General features: G+C 38.4%; 1 protein-coding gene across 1 annotated transcript in view; it reads left to right on the top strand.

The window, feature by feature from the left end:
• Positions 1 to 24,622, top strand: part of LOC121354113 (pinopsin-like) — a 65,721-nt gene that overhangs the window by 37,073 nt on the left and 4,026 nt on the right. The window contains exon 3 of the mRNA XM_041468491.1: positions 9,856 to 10,089. Within this exon, the coding sequence (XP_041324425.1) occupies positions 9,856 to 10,089 (234 nt within the window). The remainder of the gene's footprint in view (positions 1 to 9,855; positions 10,090 to 24,622) is intronic.

Here is a 24,622-nt window from a genome sequence, read left to right as displayed (position 1 = left end):
TGAATGCTCTGTGCTAAGGACAATTTTAATATTTTAGCATTAAAAGGCTTAGTAGTGGTCTGCTAATCCTTGGTAGGATTCGTAAGAGAAAAGCCTTCTTTTCTATCCATCAGTCTGGCCATTTACTGCAGAAACATCAGCCAAAGAGGTTTGTTTCTCAATGATCCACTACCTGGACACTTCCAACTACCTCCTTTCTATGGACACCCCATTAAGTCACAGTTTGGCAACACCAGACTGGAGGTAGAAGGAGTTTTTAAAAGTTTTTTCTTCCTCTCACTACTCTAAATATGCTTTGAAGTCTTTGTAGTTGAATATTCTGAATTGGAGCTGCCAACATGAGTTGCTCAAAAGTTGCCCAGAATCAACTGTACTCACATTTGGACAGGTAACGTGGTCTAGAGGATAAAAGGGAAACTAGTTGTGATAAAACTCAAGTTCTTTGCCCATGACATGCCCTTAGCAACTAGGTAAATACTGTGCTAGAGGATTCCCTTTAAGGTGCCCATTTCATAGAGATCTGTCAAGTGCTTTCAGCACTTTGATTAATGATATTGGTCTATAATTAAAATTCAGTAAACATCAGGATTGGTCAATGCAAGTGCAGGATTTTGCACAACACGAAATCATACAAGATGAAAAAACACAGGCTGGAATCAGTAAAGTCTAAAGGATCTAATTTGAATATTGAGTCCCAAACAATGTGTGGTTTTGGGAACATGATACCTTTGCAAACAGAATAGATCTTATTGTGGGACAGGTGAACAGAGGTGTGGAACACCTGACCTTGGTTGTTCTCTGTTCTGTCTGCTTGTTTTTGTTAAACTGAGATATGCACATTTTGAGAACAGATATGTGAACAGTTTTCAAATGTAAAAACACTGCTACTAAAGAGAAGCAGTTGTGACTCGTGCTTGCATACCCTTACACTAATGGAAAGACACAAAGAAACATTTTCTAGAAATTAAGGTCTAGATTAGATGTTACTAAAAGTTTTGTAAGGCTATAGGTGTTGAAATCATGGAGAAGGTTGTTCAGGGGTATGAAATATCTTTCTATTAGTCAGTAAATCTCAGGCTGATTGAGGAGTATTTGTCCTGCATTTAGCGCATATAGGGGAAGGGGGAATGATGGACAACACCAAATCTCTTGAGAATCCTTCCAGCCCTCTGGCTGTAAGATTTTAAATGCATTAAAATTCATGGAATTCCTAATATCTATTTGTAAAGATAGTAAAACCACTTCATCACAGTAACAGGAAATGTACGATACTAGAGTATTTTATGACAACATGAAAATGAAATGGTAGGAAAGCAGAGAAATTCAGACCTTTGTCTTCACCAGCTGCTATTTATTTTAATGTGCATCTGACAAAGTAATATAAACTTTCAGAGTGCCAGATTTGTGAATATGTAACAACAGCTATAACCCAAACTTTGCTGACTCTGTTACATTTTGCATTTGTTTTCACATAGAAAATATTTTAGTGTGAGTTTATTGTACTTTGGGATGCATATGTCAGTGTTTCTCTTGCATTAGAAAACATGTACTTTCTTTTTTTTCAAATGTTATGTCCAACTTCAGAAGATAGAGGAAGGAAAAAAATTGGTTTAATCTGGAGTTGAACAATCATGTATGCTGATAAAAGTATAATTCAGAGACATTTTACTAAAAAAGCCCCATACATATATCTGGGGTTTTTTATACTCCTTTGCTCTATTTTCTAATGATGATGCTGACTCTGCAGGGAAGACATCTAGATGCCTCCACTTTAGGCTATAATTTGTTCTAAAGCTGAAATAAAGAAGAAATGGCATTTGTATCCCTCCCTCAGCTATATGTATATAGAACTTACAAGTTTTCAAGCATCATTGCTTCCACAGATCTATGGTCTTCCATCAGAGAGGATACAGGGGGTAGAAATTGGAAGTCTCTCAACAAGCTCACCCATTTGAGCATTTATAAGCATTTAGAAAATTAGAATGTTTTGAGCTATACAAGAAAGCATCTTATTTTTGTTAGTTTTGTTCAAAATTCTAACAAGGAATAGTATCTAAAACACAACTGCCCATCTTTCATAGCGATTGGAGGCAGCTGCAAGGCCCACAGTGCCAGAGGCACATATCCAGTCAGTCCATCATACTCCCATCACCCATGGGCAAGCTGGGCTTTTTCACATACGTAAGGAAAGGGAGCTGGGTCAAAATTAGCGGTTAAGAAGAGGAAGCTTCAATGATGAAGATCTAACCTGACTGTTTTGAATTCCCTTGTGTTTTCTTTGTCACATTTACCCTAGTCTCTCCTCCTTACTTAATGTAGCTATGTGCTTTTTCTCATAAAGCATTTCCTTCATATTTTAACTGCACCCATTTTCAGCTGTGAACATCTTGAAAGGTTATGAAGAATATGTGGCACCCCATCCATCTAACCACTAGATGGAGAGAATATGCAGCATCCAGAGCCACTTCAAGCAGGGGATATGTACATCATAACATCTTAGAAATCAAGGATCCTGTTTGTATGTTTTGTTCTTCAAGTCACTTTCTCTTTCTCCAGCTATTTAAGACAGAAAATAGTATCAGTTACTATACTCTGTGTACCAAAATAGTGGGTGCTGTAAACATCTTTTATGTAGCTCACTCTAAACAAGCAATATGGAAAGAGGGAACAAAGTGCTTTTTTCATCACGGCTGATACATTATTCCTGGATCTGTATTTGTGCATCTTACACTCATATAACCATGTTTACTTCACTACTTCAGAACTGCACAGTGAAGAAAAGGTTATTTATGAGCAGCAGTTTGTTGCCACCAGCATCTTTCAGTATCAGCTGTAAGTGCTTGTTTTGACATGATCAAGTATTCGATAGTACTACCAAAACCAGACATAAGTAAAATATTCATAATTATGTGAGGGAAGTCTGCCAATCTTTGAACATTTAGTCTGCTATGGTTTCTTGAAATGAACAGAAGGCATCTAGACTTTTTATGCAAAAGCTGCAGTAGAGGAAAAAGCTGAAAAAAGATTATTCTTCTTCCATCATGAACCAGTCAAGTAAGACAACGAAATCAGATATGGCCTCCATTTATTGGTATGAACAAACCTTTACTAAACCTTGCAGTCAAACTAAGCAGTGACTGAAATGTCAGTTTTGATGAGCTTTTGCCTCTCCCATCTCTGTGGATTCTGTCCTCAGGGAAAACAAGGCAAAAAGGAGAAAAAAACCAACCACACCTCCAAAGTATGTAAAGCTCTAAACAGCTGTAGGAAACATACTCTCCAAGTAATCTATTTCTCAGTGCAAGCTACCCCAGATCCAGATTAATAATAAGGGGGATTAAATACTTAGTTGTTTAAAATAGGCAGTCCTGGAAAAAGAGGGTTCACTGGCTTAGAAAATAAATGCCTCCTTTGTTAGCAGTTAGGTGGCTCAGTTCAAAATGAGTGAACACTGAAGAGATGTATTGTCCTGTGGAAATGGAGAGTGAACAGAAACATCTGTTTTGGGTCATCTTAGTATTCAATGGGCCTTGACTCTACAAAGCATTTACAGTTATATATTCAGTGAGCAAACTGAGATTGAAACATGCACATGAGCTTTTTGCTCAGCTGGGGCCACATAATGAGGTAATAGGAACAAATACAGAAGGCAGAAGCCATAAAACCAGAAAAGGGGCCATATAGCTAATTATTTTATGTCACTGTTAAGTGTAGGAATTTAAGTCCACAGGAAGGATATTTTATCAGCTGAAGACTGGTTTTATTGTAAATTTTTGTTATTGAAATGGGAATTAGCTGCCTTAATGCCTCAAGGTGAAGTGATGCTTTAAATACAAAATTCACAGCTTTGTACAGTGCTCTTAAAGCATAACTGCTATTGATGCTAAAATCATGCCAAGTTCTATGAAAGACTTAAGGAACACTATAATCCTCTTAGATGCAGGATTCTTTTTTCTACTGCTAAAGGGCTTTTAGCAGCAACTTGACTAACACAGTGAGCACATTCCCATATATTAAACAAGGAGCTCATGGTGTTGCTTGCTCTCATCATAAATAATTCATGTTTTACCCTGACCTTCTTTATTCATTGTGTATTTTCTAGCATCAGTGTGCATGAGAAGATTAAAGGTGTAAAGGCTCGTTATCATTTGGGTTGCATTAACAGTTTGGTTTTAGAAAGAGAAGTCCATTAGATACTCTTAAAAGGATCATCAAAGTCCAACTCTTGCCCTTGCAGGAGTTGCAGCTCCAATAATTGCACCATATGACTGACAGCATTGTCCCAACACTAAGTTTTGGAAATTGAACAAATCCAAGTGCCAGGTGCTGCACATGGGTTGGGGAAATCTCAAAAATGACAGCAGACTGGGAAAAGTCCTTAAGACCATCCCTGCAGAAAAGGAATTCGGGGTTCTCATTGATGAAAATCTGGATGTAAGCTGGCAATGTGCACTCTCAGCCCACAAGGCCCAAATACATCCTGAGCTGCATCAAAAGAGGACTGGACAGCAGGTTGGGGGAGGTGATTTTCCTCCTCTACTCTGCCCTTATGAGAGTCCACCTGGAGTGATGCATCCAGCCCTGGAGTCCCCAACACAAGGAAGATGTGAACTGTATTATAACATTCCTACATGTGTTGCTGCTCTGCAACACAGCTTGCTATTATAAAGGTAGAAGGTGCTGAGATTGCTTCATAAAATCAAGGCCGTAATTTAGTTTAATATTCCTCTTCTTGAAAAGCTTGCCAACAAATTATATTTTTAACCAATAATTTAATACCCAACTTCTGGTTTGGGTTAGAGTTTTTGTTGTTGTTGTTTGAAAAACGTTTGTAATGGCTTTGACTGACTGAACAGCCCAGCTGACAATGAAGGAAAGGAAAAATGAAAAGAAAATTAAAGCTGACTTTGATGTATTTTGCATTGAAGAATTTCTGAAGCAGGAAGGGAAAATGTCAGACCTTAATTCCTTCTTGGTTTCTGTGTTCTCTCTTCCAGAGATAGCAAAATATAGAATGTGTATATGCAACATCACTAATAAAGTTGAACTCTTCAACAAAGATGAACTGACAGGTGTAAAATTTCTTTCCAGGTTTCTTTCTAGGCTACTTTATGCTAAACAACAATATGCTACCATCTACATAGAAAATGGACCTCACACTTTCCTGCACCTAAAGGAAAAATATTTTCAATCAATGACAAAAAGTAACATTTTGAAATATGTATATACGTTTGTATTTTGCAAAAACATATACACACCACACACTATATGTCTTGCAAATATATATACACACATTATATACACACATACCCACATATATATTTCCATAATTATATGAAAATTTTTACACCAAAATCATCCAAGTTTGGAGAAGAAAGTTAGGAAAAAGCAAGTTGTGATGCAAGTATTACTCATTTCTCTCTTTACCTCATGAATTAAATTAGCCACACCTTTTCTACTGTAAATATTGATACCTTCTTCTGAGTGGATGTGTGACCAGTACACCCTTGACCCATAAGTCATACTCGGATAAATCCAGAGAGAGCTGAGCAAGGGGCTGCAGTAGGTCAAACTTTTGGCTTTGGAGCACAGGAAGGGGCAGGCTGTCCCCTTGGGTAAGGCACTGCTCAGGGCTCTTCTCCATATGAAGCTGTCTGATGGCTAAAAATAATATTTAAAGCAGAAAATCCCTGCCCAGAGGCAGGTAGCTGCTGTCTTCTTTTGTCTGGGCTGGAAAGCTCCAGTGGTTGGCCTGACAAAAAGCCATGGACTCAGCTGTGATTGCCAAATGGCTGATCCCTCCAGGAACAGGCTGACTAAATCCATTGACTTGGACAGTGACGAGGTCTGGACTCACACCCACAATGCCTAAATTGGGTAACCAGAACCTGTTACCTTAAAATAATTTCCTATGACCTACGGTCCTATTATTATCTCCCATACCACTGTGCAACACTGTTTACGTGTTTGGAAGGTTTGTTTTCTGCAAGGACAGACGCATTCTCTTTTCTCTTTGAGGAAAAGATAGACTTGTTCTCCTTAGAGGAAGTCAAGCTTCCTCTAGGTCATACTTTTTCTGTGGGTCCTTGTTGTGACAGGCCCACACATTTGCCTGCATCCAGTTTAAAGGCTTTTCTCTCTCATTGCAGAGTACCTGCCACAACAGATATTTTGAATCCTTTTCTTTAATCTCCAACCTAACAATCTCCACAAAAGCTCTTTGCATCTCTTTTTACTAATCCCTTCCGTATCCACATTGTAAGGTCCCTGTATCTTTGGTTTATGACCTCTCCAGACTTTCACCAGTGCTGTTGAAATTTTCTATGCTCTGCTCAGAGCTCCCCAGTTTCATCTTTTCCAAAACATGGAATAGCAATGCAGCCCATCACTTGGTGAGTAATGTATCTGCTACGTCTTGTCAGCTGTGGATGTAGCTTTTGAGGTCAAGCAATGTGTCACTTGGCCTCCTCCTGAGGACACTTCTACCATGCCAGCCTCCTCACTGAATGCCACCCTGGCTTCTCCCACACTCTGGCCTGTCACATCTAATGTATGTTCTCAGCATGCTGCCCTAGTGATCTAAGCAGTGGTATTTTTGTGTAAGATTGACTCGAAAAAAGCATTGGGTATATGTGAGATGCAGCACGGCTGCAGGGCAAATCCAGACCAGAGCTAATTGTGCCACTGTTACGCTCAGTGCCTGAGATTAGACAAGCTTGCCTGTAGCTGCCTCCAGCTGAGTTCTGAAAAACCAAAACATTTCTGCTACTTCCCAGGATGAAAGTAAGGGAGAAACACAATTTCCTCATTAAAAACCCCTCAACAACCAGTCCTCCAATCTTCTTTTCTTTAAATATAGTAGTTTCCCAACCTTTATATTGCTAAATTTGGCAGGAGATGATCTTTGTTCCAGAGAAAACAGCTGAATTTACAGGAAATACTACATAAGTACAATCTGATCCCAATGGGCCAGTATTTCTTGTGCCACTTTAAAATGTGGTTTAGATTTTCTAAGTATTTTAAATTCATATTACATATACCCTGTTTGTTCGCATTTAGACAGAGATTCACAAGCTCAGCTGTTCTAGAATATTATTCCAATCTGTTTTTTCTCATCACTGTCTGATGCTCTTCTACCAGCTGGATAGCCAGGGAGGCATTTCCATTTTACTACTGAAAATAAAGTGTAGCAATTGTGTTAAATTGTCCAGTAGTTTTAAAATAAAAAATAGAATTATTTTACTGTGAAAATTTCTACTGCTATTTCACATGCAGAAGTGTAATCTTTCTGTAGGTTACATCAACCTGAATTACATTTTGCTGAAAGGCTTCCAGTACCTATATACAGACAAATTCTAAAGGTAACACCTTCTAAAGGTAGGCTGCAAAACTGCAAAGACAATGAATCCAAGAGTGTGAGGACAAATATGGTACATGATTTCAAAACTTCCCTTCCTATGGAAATGACCTAAAGATGTGAAAGTGGAAGGATATATGCTAAAATCACATCCATAGGCACTCTACTTTTAGACATCTTTCCTTCCTTCATTTATGGTTTCTATTTTGTCTGTGCGGATGGCAAATTCTTGAAAACTCTTCAAGACACGTATCTAAACACAGAGCAAAAATATGTTGCCTGATCCTTCTGTGTTTATTGAAGGTCTTCAGCTGTGGATGCCATGGCTGACTGGGGCTTTGCATTCCTTGGTTAATATTTAATTTGTAGCGTAGCTGCAGCTCACATGGGATCCTGGATTCATTAGTCAGAGATATTTCCCATTAGTCATGAAAAATTTAGTTCAAATAAGCAATAGAGGATTGGACCATTATCTATTATTAATCCTTTTTACAAGCTAAAGTAATTATAAAATGAACAGGTTGCAGTCTTATAAAAAACATAGTCCCAAGTCTTCTCAGAAAGGATAGTTTTTATTTTGTTATTGTCTTTTTGCAGAAAATCAGTAAAAAACAGTCAGGAAAAATACTTCTTAGTTTTGGGCAGGCAAAGTTAGTGTGTTCCATTTACAGGAACATTTCCACTGAAACTCCAAATAGAACCAAGCACTTTAGAAGCCTAGAGTCACAATGAACTAAAAAGAAACTGTAACCATATTAATTTGCTTTATACTATATATGTGTTTAACTCACAATCTGATACATAAACACATACATTATGCAAAAAGACCCACCCCACAAAGAGGTAGAAAAAGCTCTATTTCCTTGGCATGCACAATGTATGTGTCAGACAACAACAAATGACAAATGACTGGGATGGTTGGTGACTTCCACCTTTAACTGTGCTCTATTCATTCACCTGAATCAGTTTAAACCTATTGATTTAAAACTTTTTTTTTTTATTATTAGATTAAGTAAAGTTTGGATGTGTTCCATTACACAGAGCAGCTTTTTTTGCTTATTTGTGTTTGTAGTTTTGGGCTTAATTCCCCTGTGTGCAATTTACTCTCAAGTGCTGCATTCAAGAGGAAAAAAGACCTTAAAGTGGACATAAATTAGATTTGTCTGAGTACAAGGCTCAATCAATATAGTTTAGACATTTGAATAGTTCCTGAAGTCCTGCTGGCACATCTGGGTTTGCTAAACACATGCTGGGGTAAAGCTGAGGAATCAGCTATAACCTCAGGAGACCAGTGTGCTGAGTTTCCATCTAGAGTCAGCGGAGACAGTCTCCAAAATTAACCTCCTTGCAGAGTTTGCTTTTGATTTTTAGGGAATGAGGGCTCCTCACTGTTGCCACCCATGCACTCAGCTGCCCAAACACTGGAAGAGAACTCTGTAGCTGTCTACAGAAAAACGTATTCACACCAATGCTTAAAAATAATAGTTGGCTGTTATTTTAATGTTAAAACTTTGTCTTAGAGCTCTAGACTCCCAAAGGGCATGATACTTCAAGCCAGAACAGGTTAAAGGAGAATAAATTTTGAAGCACATATTACAAATACTTCCACAACAGATTTGCCCACACACTGTAACTATTATCAAATTCATGGTTAAAAGATAGATTCTGGTACCATCACTTTGAAACTGCTCATTTACATCTGCTTTTCCTGCTTAGCAAATTCTACTCCATTTCCCAAAAAAACCCAATGAACCACAGTGAATCAGCATTCAGCACACTTTTTTTTAAGAGCACAAAAACCTGTTTCTGATCATTATCAGGAGTGAAGCCCTTTTACCAAAATGGTTAAGTAAGTGGAAGAAATAGTCTAGAAGGAATGAATCCTACCACTTAAAATTTGATCAAGTGATTCAGCAAGGCTTCTCTGGTCTCCCACTCCAAGTATGACCGTGGCTAACACTATGCCAGTCCAGCTGAGGCTTTATCTAGTGTTGAAAAGATCCAAGGACAGAGATACTAAGCACGGTCCCAGTGTTGCTCTGCTATTTCCATGACCTTAACAGAAAATACTTCTGGTGGTTCAGATGTGCTATGTAAAGCTTCTTCATCTCAAGCAAGTTATGTGTACCAGCATAATTTGAATGAAAACATGGTACATTTACACAAAATTCCATACTTTAAAAGCAACTGCAGATGACTTCACATCTGATAAGGACTAGATGCTTTGACACCTTTCTACATTTTCTCCAACCTCGACTGGGACTCTGGTTTATGCCAGCATGCAGTGTGGTCTCTGCAAAGCTTCCCCTAGTGCCTGGTGGAAATGATGAAAGTCTTTTCACTGCATTCAATCACTTTTGGGTTTGCATTTGTTTTGCTTCTGGAACTACAGTGTTGATTGTTATTGCTGATCCAAGACCAATAGTCCCAGGTTGCTCATGCAGTCAATCCAACAGCTCTGCTTGTTAAATTTTATCTCTTTTTAAACCACTCCTTAGGTTGGAAAAGTCCACAAGAATGCTGCCCGCAAAAGAGAATACCACGTCCTGTTCATGGTGATCACTACAGTTATCTGTTACCTGGTGTGCTGGATTCCATACGGGGTTATAGCATTACTTGCAACATTTGGCAAGCCGGGTGCTGTGACTCCAGTTACAAGCATCATACCTTCCATCCTAGCAAAAAGCAGCACTGTTTGCAATCCCATTATCTACATACTTATGAATAAGCAGGTAAGACATACATTATTTTTAAATTGTATTTTCTTTAGGGTCCATCAGATATTCTTGACCATTGTGACTACCTGTCTTATAGATGTATCTTTAAAGACATTGAAATCTTCTTGTCCAAACAATACTACTGTTTGCAAACAACAGCATATTGCTAGAGAGGAAGAACAGAAAAATGTTAAAATGTTTGCTTACTGAAATTGCTTGTGTTCTTCTGAGGGCACACTGGGTATTAATTTGTATCCTTGTCATGGATTGACTCTGGCACAGTGCCAGTGCCCCCATGAAAGGTGTATTTCCCTTTAGAGTTAGTTGCCAAAAGTATTTATAAGAAGAATACTCAAACATTTGGTTAGGCTGAGGAGCGGGGAGGAAAAATGGACAAGGAGACAAAGGGATTTCATGACTTTGAAAACAAAATAAAAGAGACCATTTGTAAATACTATTATCATGATAGGTCCCCTTGAAACCAAATATCATTGCAGTTACTGTTTTTGTGGACATCTACATCCTTACTATTAAATTCACAGTTCAGCTATATGCCTAAATAGATAACAAAAATTTTGTCTCATGAGCACCAAAACATATTCTAAAATGCCTACACCCAGTTCAGGTCTCTCATTCCTGTAAATGCCATTGTCAGTACTCAAAAGTGAGCCTCCTAATGTTTCTGTGTTGGCAATTCTGACTCTAAATTTTGATAGTGGCAGATCTGGAAGTTTTAAAAGTGTTTTACAGTAGGAAATCTGAAAAAATATGCATAGTTAATGAAAACTTTTTTTATTAGATTACATGTTAGAGGTTGTTCTCAATTTTCTTTCTTCATTGTGTCCATGACATTATTACAAAACAAAGAAACACCCTTTATCTTTTCTTGCTCAGTGTATGCTGGAGCCCACGCTTAGCATTTATCAAGAGCAGCATTATATTATTGTGGAGCTGAGACGAAGGAAGAGTTAAAAGTAACAGCCAAGTATATTCAAGTTTTGCCACAGCCTGAGATCATTCTTGGCCAACTTCATGTAACCTAAATTTCTTAAACAATAAAGAATCTAATCTTGGAATTTGAGGGGAAATCTCAAGCAAGCTGTGAAACCTTGAAATCAGAAGGAAAAAGTTCTATTGTCTTCCCCAAGACCAGGGCTTAATTTCCAATGTCTAGTTTGAGCTGGCATTGAAGCAAATAGAACATTAAATTTGAAAGTGTTAATGCTGAATGAAACCAGTAACTTTCCCCCTTTACCTTTTACGATCCTTATGAAAACTTCTCAACAGCAGCATCTGCCTTGCTTCTTTATTCTCTGAACACTTTGACTGAGGTCCTTGACTGGGAGATAATCTGATTGTGCTGTGATCACTGGAACAGGTTATATAATATTGATAGCAGATACATTTGGCATTGTCTTTACACATGGAGATGTAATGAGCCACCCTGAAGGGGAGGAGCTTGATCAGATTTGGGATAGATACTTTTTACTAATCAAACCAAAATGATAGCTAATGTGCAGCATTAACCTGCAGCTCTCCTCTGCTGTGCCACTGTGTATTAGCAGTGAAAATAATTGGTTTCACCTGACACTGAGAAATGTGCTTCACTCAAGAAGGTGAAACCCATCCCTTTGTCTGCTCCTCCTCGTTTCAGAACAGGAACAATAGTAACACCCCCATACAATGCGTCACTGTGTTCTTGGCACCTCTGCAGCTGTTCTCACACTTTCTTGTAAATTTAACACCTCAGCAAAAGAAGTTGTTCATCTTCCTGGCACTCATCTTCTCTGGTCTTCATGCTTAGCTGAGAATTGTCACAGAAGGCTGGTGCCTCCCAACACAGAAATTATCTGGTCTGCATTTTTCACAGTTCTGTTTGCAGATATGAGGTACCACAGTAGGGTATTTACTCCCACCCCTTGAAAATACACAGAACATACGGCAGAATTGTTGGCTCTCTATGTATAAGTCTTTTTGCTCTGGGAAGTGCCCCAGAGACTGGAAAATGGTGTTGGTTGACTGCAGTTGTGGAGTTAGCTTCCAGCTGTCATAAATCTGTGCAGAGTATTGTGGAACCATCAGCCTCTGAGTCAGCTTTAAAACTCATCGTATAGAGCACATCTTTAAATTAACTCTCAAGCAGTCCCTGAGTCACTTTCATGGTCCTGGAAATCTAGAGAAATAGTTTTGTCTTTGGCATTGCCTACTGCACTGACCCGAGGTGGTAAATCACTGAGGAAAATAATGAATTTCTTTCCAGCTGCAGGAACTCCCTCAGATGGGATGGCATGAGGCATGCTTCTGTCCTTCTTCCTGTGCTGTCCTCCAGGAGGAGAGAGAAGCACTGTTTAAGCTGGATTGTTACTGGGCTCATAACATGCCAGGCAGACATCAAGATTCACTGACAAAACTAAAGCACTAAACTGCCTGAGACCGAATGAGGCTGGGGTGAAGCTGGAGGAGACAGTAGAGGAGATCCCATTTTCCCTGTTCTCTCTTTATGGAAGGCTCTTTTGGCCCTTGGCAATATGACTGTTTATGCCTGGGGCAGTTTCCCCAAGGGTCAGGTCCCAAAAAGGCAGCACACAGCCAAGCAGCTGGGCAAGGTCAGCATGCACTTTCAGTGCATCAATCCTTTATAATTATATAGTTAATGTAGTTGTGCAGATTTTGTTTCATCTTCTCCTCCCTCTCTCAGTGTCTTTTACTCCCATCACACATCCCTGTCAAGTTCCCATTGTTCAAATTTCCACCCATGCAGCCACCCCAAACAGATTTTTAATGACAGCTCTGACTACCTTCCTTTCACCATGATGGTGCTGACAGAGAGAGAACCCTGCTCTTTTACATGTAACATTGCAAACAAGTATTAAGCATTCACTCAGGAGATATGGAGTTTCTCTGTAGCCATGGGTTTGCTGCTGCTGAGGTGATCACTGGGAGAATCCTGCTCTTGTGTGTTCCACAGAACAGCGCGGGAACCCCAACATGGAAGTGCTTTCTGGCTGCTATAACTGTGCATGAGGACATACTGCACCAAGAAACAGGGATTATTAGATGGATAGCATAATGGTGTGGCAGCTTCAGAGGTTCATCTTGTTTTTTATGTATCAGAAATTAATTTTTTATTGATGTAGAAGTCAAGATACTAATAATGAATGTTCAAGAAGATGTGGTTATGGATGAGATAACAGTGAGATTGAGTGAATCTCCACTCATTTCACAAAATTTGAAGATGGGACTCAGAGAAAATAGAAATTTGCTGCATTTCTACTGACAGCCAAATTTAAGTGAAGTTTAAACCTGTATCACTTATAGATCTAAAGAACCAATTGTTTGAAAACTACAGATGATTTTACAAGTCATAATCTTTGCTGAAGCAAAATAGCCTTGCTCCCCTGCAGCTCATGAGCTTTACACTAATTTCTTTCACATTTTTTGTTGCTCAGATAGTGCACCTAAGTCTCCCTGGACTACTGAAACTCAGGCTAGAACATCTAATACTCTGTTGCATATTACAATTGGATAAAAGTCCACTCACACCATGTGATCAGTAATGTGCTATTTCTGGTGTCAGAAAGTGCCTCTGAGCAAAATAAGGAGGGAGAGTGTGAGGAAAGGGATGTATTAAATGTGAATATAAGTCCCTGATTAGTGATTTGATTTCTAGTGTCTGTCTTCTTGTATTAAACTCATTGCACTTTCAAAAAATAGGTGACCCTCTCATTTTCCCCAAGGATCTTGAGAAGTGATGCTCAAAAGAATATACACACTTACTTGAAAGTCATTACTACTGTGATCTTTCCAAATTTATCATGTAATGGAGCATGATGGGTAAGGAAGAAATTAAGGAGAAAGAATGCTAAAACTAAGACTTTTTTTTTTTTTTTCTGAAAAGATTTGAATAATAACGATAATGATGTACTTAGGGAGTGTTCTTCAATGGGACCTGAGCCCAACATCACACACCAGACACCTCCCAGGCACCTCTGCTGTGGCTCTGACAGTTCCTAGGAAGCAATGCAACTCCCTCTTACCTAATGAGTGACTTGTTGCTCAGGCCAGCCTCCTCTTCCAGGGCCTTTGTGGAACTTCCCAGCTGCCGGATGAATAACAAAGAGTTTTTCTGTCCATAATAATAATTTATTTGTTCTCTGTATATGCAGTTTTCTAGCACCCCTTTTCCGTCCTTGATTGTACCTTTTGTACTGAACAGGGAGAAATGCAGATGAGCTTTGGGAAAGGGATATACACATGATCATGATAAAAAAAAAATAACCTTAACATTCTTCCACTGGTTGTTATAACAGCTATATTTTCAGCCATTTTTCATAGGGTATTTTGCAGTTTTCAGTATTTCCAACAAAAGTTAATGGCTAACTTTTAAAGCTGGAGGAATATGTGTGTAAGTTAACAGTGTATTTTATAAGTTGCTCGTTTTCACGTTTGGAAAAAAAAGTTATTTTAGCTGTGTGAGAACACAGAACTACAGATCCAGAAAGACAGTATGCAATTCAGGAACAATTGTGCCAAATTTCATTTTATACATAAATTGGGACACTTCTGTTAAGTCCTGAAAAGAGTCCCTTGTTTGCTTAGTTCAAACCTTTGAGAGGTTTGTGGAGTTACCATAGAATTTATTATACTGTTATAATTTTTCATTAAAATTCACTTAGATTTCAATACTCATGATCTGTTTTTTTTTGTGCTCTTTCACTGGTAGCTAAGCAGTCTTTGAGTAATTAGTAGTCCAAAGAGAATGGCACACCTGAACTCTTCAGTTGAAAATAGGTCAAGTCAAAATGATCTCTTACTGCAGAATACTCTAGTACAGCTCAGAAATGTTTTGACTTCATTTCTCTGCCAACATGTAGTGTTATGACTTTTTAAAGCAGAGGGGCAAAGAGAAAAAGGTCTCAAGGGCACCTTTGCTGCTGTAATAAGGTGTAATTGCATTTCACACAGTAAGTTTTAAATTACTTTATGAATTTCTCTTGTAGCTCATGACAAAAAGATCAGTTCAGGTGAACAACTTGGGCATTTAACTAGGGCTCCAAGCAACCCCAGCCAGACTTCATGCTGCCCCAGGCTATTTCCTTTGATACACCTTGTCTGTGTTGAGATGCTGTGCCTGTCCTGGACTGGCTTCAATATCACAGAAGGGTTTAGAACTTTCTTCTTTTAAACCCAGAGCAAAACTAGGGAGCAGGAAGCCACACTGAATCGATGTCACAGGATCTTCTGTTGCAGTGGTCTGAACTGCAATGGCCGGTCAGGGATCAGAATCAATTTTAGCCCACACCTTGGTGTGATTAAGGTCAAGCATTTATTTGGCCTCAGAGTTCCCCATTTCAATTCTAATATTCCTGCTTTCTATAATATGTCCAAGTTTTATAAGTAGGACTTCAGTTAAGCATTTGGTTCTACTTACCACTTCAAAGCTGAATACAAGCACAGGTCAGGTGAAGAAAACAGAATGCAGCATTCTGTAATTCAATGCAATACAGCATATTAGATAAATAAATAATTTAGTTGCTTTATGAGGACAATCAAATTCAACAGATGAAGAAGTATTGAAAAAGTAAGTGTAACCCTGACAGTGACAGAGCCTCTGATTTTCCCCTCCTGTTCAATAACTGAATAATTTTTGTCATATGGTAGTGGCATAATACTAAAATTTTGTTCAAAGCAGCACACTTTCTCTACATATTGTGCCAGTTGAGATTACTTCTCAGAGTTTTGCTGTGTGTACCTTTGCAGTGATGTATCTTACTACAAATTGAAGCAACAATTGTTTTGGATTAGATCGATGGAGAAAAAAAACAAAATGGGTTTTCCTAGGCAGAGAATATTTTTCAGCATTTATGTAACCTCCACTAAATAAATATTTTTAGTTGAGTTAATCCTTGGTATCCTTGTGAAGCATATGATTATCATCATCCTAATCTTACAGCAGGAGAAATTTGAGGATTAAACATTAGATCAGTGCTCAGACCCTCAAGAACTTTCTTGACAATTCTAATTCAAATCTGTAAAACTTTATTTTATCCTGATGGCCTTCTTCCTGCAGGGCAAAAAATCTGCTGTACTCAAAGAAATAATCATTGCCACAGTATGGAAAATACAATACAAAACTGTACTGGGCCTGTAATTCATTAGAATAGATCCCTTTTCATTATAAACTGCATCATTTAATGCAATTCAGAAATCTCACTGTGTTCAAATGAAAATAAATTTGAGGATCGTTGTCTTTTGAAGTAGAAGCTATTACAGAGCTTTGTTCCCAGTATAATTAGTATAATAGCTGCTCTCAAACTAAATGTATTTGTATCTAGTTTATAAACCTTTATTCCTCAAAAAGCCCTTCTTTGGTAGTTGTCTTTTCCTCATACTGGGATACCATAAACAGATCACTAGCCCCACACTGCTAGTGTGAACTAGTTTAGTTCTTTTCATAATTTCATATTCAAAACAAATATTTAAATTATAATTTTGGTGCTCATGCTTGGAACTGAGTTTTTAATTTGGGAAACTTTTTAGGCACTCAATGGATGTTAGTAGAGAATGAACACCTCAATGTAGTAGGAGTTATTTCTTGTTTCTGTCTTGTTTACAGTGCCTAACTCTCCTGATTATTATTATCTTCAGCATCTCAACTGAAAACAAGAACATCAGTTCTACAGTGGCCTCTTAAATCCCTTTATCTAAATTAGAATCAGATTTTCAGAAATGGGTGTACAGAAATATACACAAGAGGTGTGCTACATAAGGAAAAACTATTGCATGCTGAGTACTTTATGGATGACCTTGCTTCAGAAGTAATGTTCAAACCCTTCAGGGAAAACACTTACTCAAGACCTTACAACTCACCCAAGGCTTTACAGGACTTCTGTGTTTGCTGGCTTTAGGCCAATAGAAATTCACTACAAGTAGGATTCAAAGGTCAACCAAAAACTTATATCACTTGTCTTCCTTTTCACCTTCACCACTCTTCACCTCTCTCACAGCAAGCACCAGCTTCAAAATGAAGGAATTTCTAAGTGAGTTAGAAAACAAAAACCAGGCAGGTTTGTCACTTGTTAGTCAATGTCCTAGTAAAGCATTTTCTCAGCATGACATATGGCTTCTTCAATATTAGAGAAGCTGTTAATTTTGCCAATTTTATTTTCAGTGGGAAAAAAAAAGACATTTCAGCCCAGATCTCCATGCTTAAGCTTCTACACCTTGGTTCTTGTCAAAAGTACTTTCAATGAAGAACACTGTCCTTCACCCTGCAGCTCAAGCTGTCTTAGCAGACTACATCCCTCACGTGGCTTAGCAGTGGCTCAGTGAGGGGGAGGAAATGCAATGAAATGTAGCCCAGCCCAGTGATCTAATTTATAGGGGAACAGTCAGAATGAAGTTGAACTATAGATTCATAAAAACATCTACATGTAACCAGATATTTTGACAGTCTGTGGTTTTGTCTGTAATTTTTTGATAATTTGTTTTGGTTTTGTTAAATATGAGAAAGAAATTATAGAAGAATTAAAAATTCTGTCAGAACAGAAATTCTGATTTCCCAGCCCAATCGGTTCTGTTATTGCATTACTCACACATAAAACCAAATGACTGCTACAAAAATACAGTCACAAATCAACCCCCTCAGTAATTTGTAATTCTGCCTTGGGTAAAATCAATACCTAATTGTCTGCAAACCAAGATAAAAGTAAAACCCAGGGAAGACTTAATCCTCACCCTTTATACCCACCACTTACTGTACTGCAGCTCTCATTTCTTGGTAAAGTATTAAGTGCCCTCATCCAGCAATAGGATGCTTATCTGGCAATTAAGGTTCTTCCAGCATTCCCATATTAGAGAACTTCCTGTATCTCATTCATAGCAATTGATGGAAATGTAATTTTGGGCAACAGAAGCAACAGGGCAGGTAGTCAGGAAATCTGGGGGAGGAGGAGGCTTGTAAGAACCTATGTTTTAGCCAGAGCTAGAATTAATTAGTGCCAAGGAAGAAGAATCAGTAGTTAAAATGCCCAAGAGCTGCTGAAGTTTCTTTGTGTGTGTGACTCAGAATGCAAGAGTGACCAGCCCTCAAGCAAAAAGACCCTGAGAAGTTCACAAGGGAAAATACTGGTATTTTACTACAAAAATTGGTATTTTACTACAAAAATAACCTCATGGAAAGAACACTTTGGACTTCCTTGCGCAGTGTTCTGGGTCTCAGCCTTAATGAAACCCTGTAAGGAACATCTGGAAGATCTGCTTTCCCTAAATGTGTTACATAGCCAAAGACAGGCCGTTCATAACCTACTCCCCCAAAAAGAAAACCACCCAATCACAAACAACCCCCCCCAACACAATAACATCACATTTCTACAAATATTTAAAATGTACTATATTCATAGCAAGATTGGGGCAGGAATATACCAGCATAAACCCATCAGAGTCAGCTGCAGTCTTCATTTTAATTCATTTGGGCTTATCTAGAGTCCGTGGCTGAAGATTTGAAAATTCAAGGAAAAACTGGGTCAGCAGAACAGCATATTGACTGTAACTAAACACACACATAGATTTTTCAAGTGTCAAAATACTTCTCATTGTTATGCTTTGAACTTTTAGCAAAATGAGAGTTATTTTAAAATGCTCTGGGAATCACTCATCCCATAATATGGTGGTAATAGACCCTTCATTTCTCCTTACAAAGTAGAATGTTACTGTAGGGACTGGTAAATTTGCTGCTCCCTCTGTTAGTCAGGATCCATCAATCACACTACAAACCCCCAAACAATTCTAACTTATGAAATGGGAATAGGAAACAGGAAGGTTCCTTTTTTCTTTTTTTTTGTTTGGTTTTTTTTGGGTTTCTTTTTTTTTTTTTTTGTTTTTTTTGTGTTTTTGGTTTTTTGCTATTCACTGAAGTTCCTCATCTTGATTTAGGAAACTCTTAAGTTTCTTTTAGGTAGAAGGAATTAACTTCACATGCTACTTGTATTGTATACTGTATGGGGTTAAGTAACTCTGCTTAGGTCAGGGAAGAGCATTTATGAGATAAATATGACAACTGGTCTGTTTTTCCTGCAGTGATAAACCCATTGAAAGCAACCATGTGCTGTCTTAAAGCAGTGTGCATTGTAGACACAGTAGTATTGTTAATATTTGCTTTCATGTACATAATCAATCCCTTTGAAGTTCAGCAGCCACGCTGATTACACTTAAGTATGGGCACAGAAAAGTTTCTCCCTGTTTCCTCTGACAAAATAACTATCCCCACTTTATGACCCCTTCAGCTTTGATCTCTCACTTTGTTAACTTTATTTGAGAGCACATCTGTCATGGGCACTTATCTAAAAGGAGTATTTTAAAATAATTATCTGAACAGCATGTTATAACCATGAAAATAAGGCAGTATTTCTCAGACATGGTACATGCTCTGTTGTTTCTGCCTTCCTTGCTCTTCTACTATGGAACATCTTTGTTAATATTATTTTGGTAACAGCTTACACATTTTCTTCTTGTCTTTACTTCTTGGGATGCTACAACTGCTCATTAAAATGCCTAATGTCCTGACAGCTACATTCAGCCCCAAGCATTTGTAAAGTCTAAATTAGGCCCACCAGATAGCTTATAATTTCATTTGTATAGACAAAACCAAGCACTGGAAATAACTGAAAAACAACCCTACATTTCCAAAGAGGAATATTGCTAGGGGAGAAAATTAATGGTGCTTAATCAAGTTGGAAGCATCAGCTAAGACTCCTGTCCCTTTTACTGAAAAAGCAGGCTCAGAAACAGGTCCAGAACCAAACCTTCCCCACTTTTCCTTTCTGGTCAAAATCTACACTATTTTAAATTAAAACCATTACTCCTTATCCTATTGCTACAGGCCCTACTAAAAAGCCTGTCCCATTTCTCTTGTAAGTCCACTTTAAATACTGAAAGGCCACAATAAGGTCTCCCCAGAGCCTTCTCCAGGCTGAACAACCCCTAACTATCTCAGCCTTTCCTCATAAGAGAGGTGCTCAAGCCCTCTGACCTTCTTGTGGACCTCCTCTGGATTTGCTCCAACAAGTCCATGTCCTTCTTATGCTGGAGGTCCCAGGTCTGGATGCAGTACTCTAGCTGGGGTCTCACCAGAGCAAAGGAGAGGGGGAGAATCACTTCAACAAGTTCATGCTGCAGTCAAGACAGCAAGCTGAATTAGAAACCCTGAGATATGTCTTTCAGCCAGATCACAACAGGCAAGCTAATAATGCAGATAAACAGACCAAAATGCCTGCATGAAGTTTCACCTGTCCATAGAACTATGCCCCTAAGAACTACTCAAGTGAAACACAGCTGGCTTCTACGAGTAAAACAATAAAAGGTACCTCCAACAAAGGCATGTTGTTCAAAAAAGGGCAGTGCAATTTTGGGAATAAACCTGAAAATGAGTTGCCTCCAAGGCTCCCTATACTGTCAGAAAGGTAATGTCACACCTCCTCTAGCTGTCCCTGCTGAAGAATAGTGTGTAAGCAAGATGTCCTCTGTACCCCACACAATGTAGTTAATGGATTTACACCTCCTACTGAGGTACAGTTTGAATGCAGTGAGATAAGAATGTTCTCTCTGATGTCACAGACAGTGAAGGTGACTGAGCATTTAATAGACAGGAACACAGTGATCATATTTTCTTGCTGTTTTTTTTTAAATAGAAAAAGCAAAGTTGCTGGATTTAAAAGGTATCAGTTAGTTGCTTCATGCATTGGTCCCAGCATTCAGTTTATCCTCTAGAGTATCTCACTGGTGTGAGTTTTCTGAGAGGTGTTACTTGCACATCATGGCAGTAGCTAGCCCCTCAACACTGCCTCTCAGGAGCTGGTGTAATACACAGGATGAGCTGCGTGATTACTGTCTGCCAGGAGTGTACATGATGGAATCCAACTGCAGTCATTCCACTAATGTGAAACCAACTGTCATGTTGGCATGGACTCAAGATGAGTCCCTGGGATGAAAACACTGATTAGCACCTCCACTGGCCCAACTCAGGTCCCTATGTAGTTCAAGAACTATGAAAAAGCAGCACTATGTCTCACATTTAATGGATGTAAGCAGGCTTGTTGTGGTGAATTATACAGTACTTATCACAGACTGAAGGGCAAGTTACATTATCCCTTTGGTAAGTTGTTTTTCATTTTAATTAATAATTTATTAAAAAGCTTCTCCCTTAAACATAACAGTGTTCTTCTCCTTTAAATACAACACTGGATTCCTTGAATGGGTAGCACAGCCATTAAGCTGAAGTCTATCAGCGTTTCAAGTACATCACCAAGTCATCAGAGCACGACCTCCATACCTGACAATCCACTACCTCCTTGCTTGACAGTCACCAGAAACTGACTGCTCAGAAACTGACTGAGCAGTATGGTGAACATATTCTCCCAGGGAATCCTAGCCTATCTGCTCAGGTACACATGCTCACTTTAGAATAAAACTGGCTTTACAATATTTGCCTCTTTTCTGTAGTTTACTGTGATACCTCCTGGTCAGATTAGCTATTTCCATATAAGATTTCGTTGAAAATGTGGGCAGAACTGACAGGAACCACCACCACCTCTTTTGTTCCACCTGTATTTCAGTGTCATTCATTTAAGGCAATATGAAAAGACCAGCACTCCTAAACAAATGAAACCAAATGTTTTATTTACAGGAAAAAATCTGTACACTGTGTATACATAAAAATATACAAAATCATAATAGAAAATATAAAAAGTGTTAAAATGTATACAAACACTGCTTAAAAATGTGACTCCTGTAAAATCTTAAGGTTTGTTATTAGAGTACACATTCATTTAAAAAAATCATCATACAAAATAATTCTCAAAGCTATTAAAAAAGTACACAGTCTATATCTGAATAGTTCAATGACTACATATTTTAAGAGTGATGAGATGATATGAAAAAAAGTAAGGCTTTTACACACAACTCTTATTTCACGAACAAAATTCTGAATCTGATTGCTAAACCAGAGAGAAGACATCTGCACTGTCAAAATTCATTGAGTGATTCACATACCCCTGACATGGGCTACTTTAATTTCAAACAGTTAAACCAGGTATCCTCCTCGTGTGCAAGAGGATAGATGCTGGGAAAGATTCAAATAATTTTAACAGCAGGCTTCTGAATTACCTACTTCAAAGCAGGATTTCATTTAAATATGCAACAGCTTTAGAAAGCATGAAGGGAAAAATAGTAACCATTTATTGTTGCAGTCAATGCATTTAATACTCCTTTCATAGTACATCTGTGTCACTGTCCAAATGGCATTTTCCATCCTTAAAAAGTTCTGAAGAAGAAAAGAAATAAAAAACCCCACTAGGGATTGCCCCACATGTGTTTTGAACTGCTGTTTAATTCAATCAGTCTCTAAAATGACTGTGTTCAGTCTGTGCAACCATTGAGTGTAGACACTTGTCTTCATTTAAAAAAAAAACAAAACAACCTTTTTTGGTTTTTCTGACTTTGGCAAGAGATCTACAGCAACAAGTTCAGAATTCAGATGTCTTCACCAAAGAAAATGTCTTTACCAAAGAAATAAATGCTTAAATTAAATTTGTACAGAGTATATTAGATGTTTATATCGCCCCTCTCTCTCCCCAAAGGTACATCATGGTAATTTCACTGAATTTACCAGAGATTCTACAGCATAAAATTGCACAAGGTAAAAAAAGATGTAGTAGTTTAATCCAAGGACGGACTGAGCTATGAGTTTATGCTGAGGTCATCTTTAGAACTGTAGAGAAATGGAACAAAATAATGATTTTTTTTTCCTAGTAAAACGATTTTGACTCAAAATGAGGCAAAATATTTCATAACTTTTTCTGGATTAAACAAAAGAATACCTTGATTTAACCATCCAAAACTGAATGCATAAAATAATAGAGCACCACAAGTCAGACAGAATTCACAGTGGGGAAAGAAGAGCATAATTAAATTCAGCATAAACTCAGTGCATTTCCTTAAACTGCTGCTGTGTTTCTGGTTTGTTCCAGTTAAATTTAACTGTCGTCCACAGCACCAGGGCACAGAAATGAGGCTTGATAGTGTTTGAAGGCAACTTGTTCCAACTTGTCAGTAAAATTCCATCAATTTAAAGCCTACAAGTGCAAAGGGAGCTCAGGGGCCCAACAGCAGGGGCAATTGCTTGGCTGATGATGCACCTTGAGATGCACCAGGTTTGTGCAAACCTCTCTTGTCTAGGTGCTGTCCCACTCTGTTAGTGTGGGACAACCACATGGGAGAGCTATGAAGCCATGCCTGTATCTTTTCCCCAAAAAGTCCCATGATCTTGGTGAAAAAATACACTTCCTTATCACTTTGCAGCATTTAACATGCATCTAAACTCAGCACTCTCACCCATTATTTTTAGAAGAGCTGTGGTTCAGTGTTGTTACATGTTGACTGTTTTAAATTTACTGAATGTGGTTCTTTGCAAACATTTCTCTGCCCTCACAAGGGATAGGGAAATGCCCATGAATTCAAAAACACTCAGAGGGCTCTTATAAAAGCCGGGATGCCAATACCACAGAGAGTAAGAAGAGTTGAGAGGAGCACCTCTGCAGGTCCTCTATGTTTCCCCTTTATTTCTGCCCCTTCCCCGCTTGCAGCAAGTGGAGGGGAGCCCTCAATCAGCAGATCAAACACACTTGCACTTGTGCCAGACATTGAAGGAGGACAAGACAAAGTAGGAGAGAAAAAGCTCTTTAAACAACCACAATGTGTTTGAGCAGGCAGACCAAAACATCACAGTGGATACCAGTGTTAGAAAGCTCATTTTTTAAAGGTGGCATCACAGGCTGGTCTTCCTCTGTGAGCAAACATTTGCAGCACAGCTCTGCAGCATCTTCTGAGGTGTTGGTGCTACAACAGCCACATTTGTACTTGTGGAAGGAGGACTGACTGCCATACAAAGAAGGATATGGAAAAGAAAAAATTTTGGCTGCAAGTGCTTGATTGTGCAGCCCAGTAAATTAAAAATATACAGCTTTTTTTTTTTTTTCTGTAACTATTTGCAAAGCAGTAATAAATATTCAGACCTGGTCCTGCATTGGTATATAAAGGATGTACTAAGTAGGAATGCCTAGCACTTGTTACATGAAACATTGTAATTTGCCTTGTTCTGTATAAGCAACAGCTATGCTGATTATTCTGAAAAATTATTGAGAGAATAAATAATACTACATAATCCTGCTGTGGGTGGTTGAGCAATGCAGTTAGTATTTTTCTTCTTTGTGAAAATCGAAATTAAAAGTTAGCGGTTGCAGGCCAGTCAAAGTGATTTTTTTTTTCTTTTTGGAACTCTAGAAGTTCTTCCTGCTTCTTGAAAAGTAGCGTATTCCCTAGTCTTAGAAAGCTAAACTCTCTTCCTTCACATTTATGTCATAGCTAACCCAGGGTACAGCAGAGAGAGACATATTTGATTGCACTGTTCAGACTGCTTATGTTTTGCAAACAGGGTACCAAACATATGGAAAAATAGATTAGTTCTGTGTAGGCTATCTATCCTCCATGCATT

This window comes from Pyrgilauda ruficollis, unplaced genomic scaffold (assembly GCF_017590135.1).
Source record: "Pyrgilauda ruficollis isolate IOZ18807 unplaced genomic scaffold, ASM1759013v1 scaffold22, whole genome shotgun sequence".
Lineage (NCBI taxonomy): Eukaryota > Metazoa > Chordata > Aves > Passeriformes > Passeridae > Pyrgilauda > Pyrgilauda ruficollis.
Note: the sequence above shows the minus strand (reverse complement) of the source record. Positions and strands in the feature narration are given on the sequence as shown.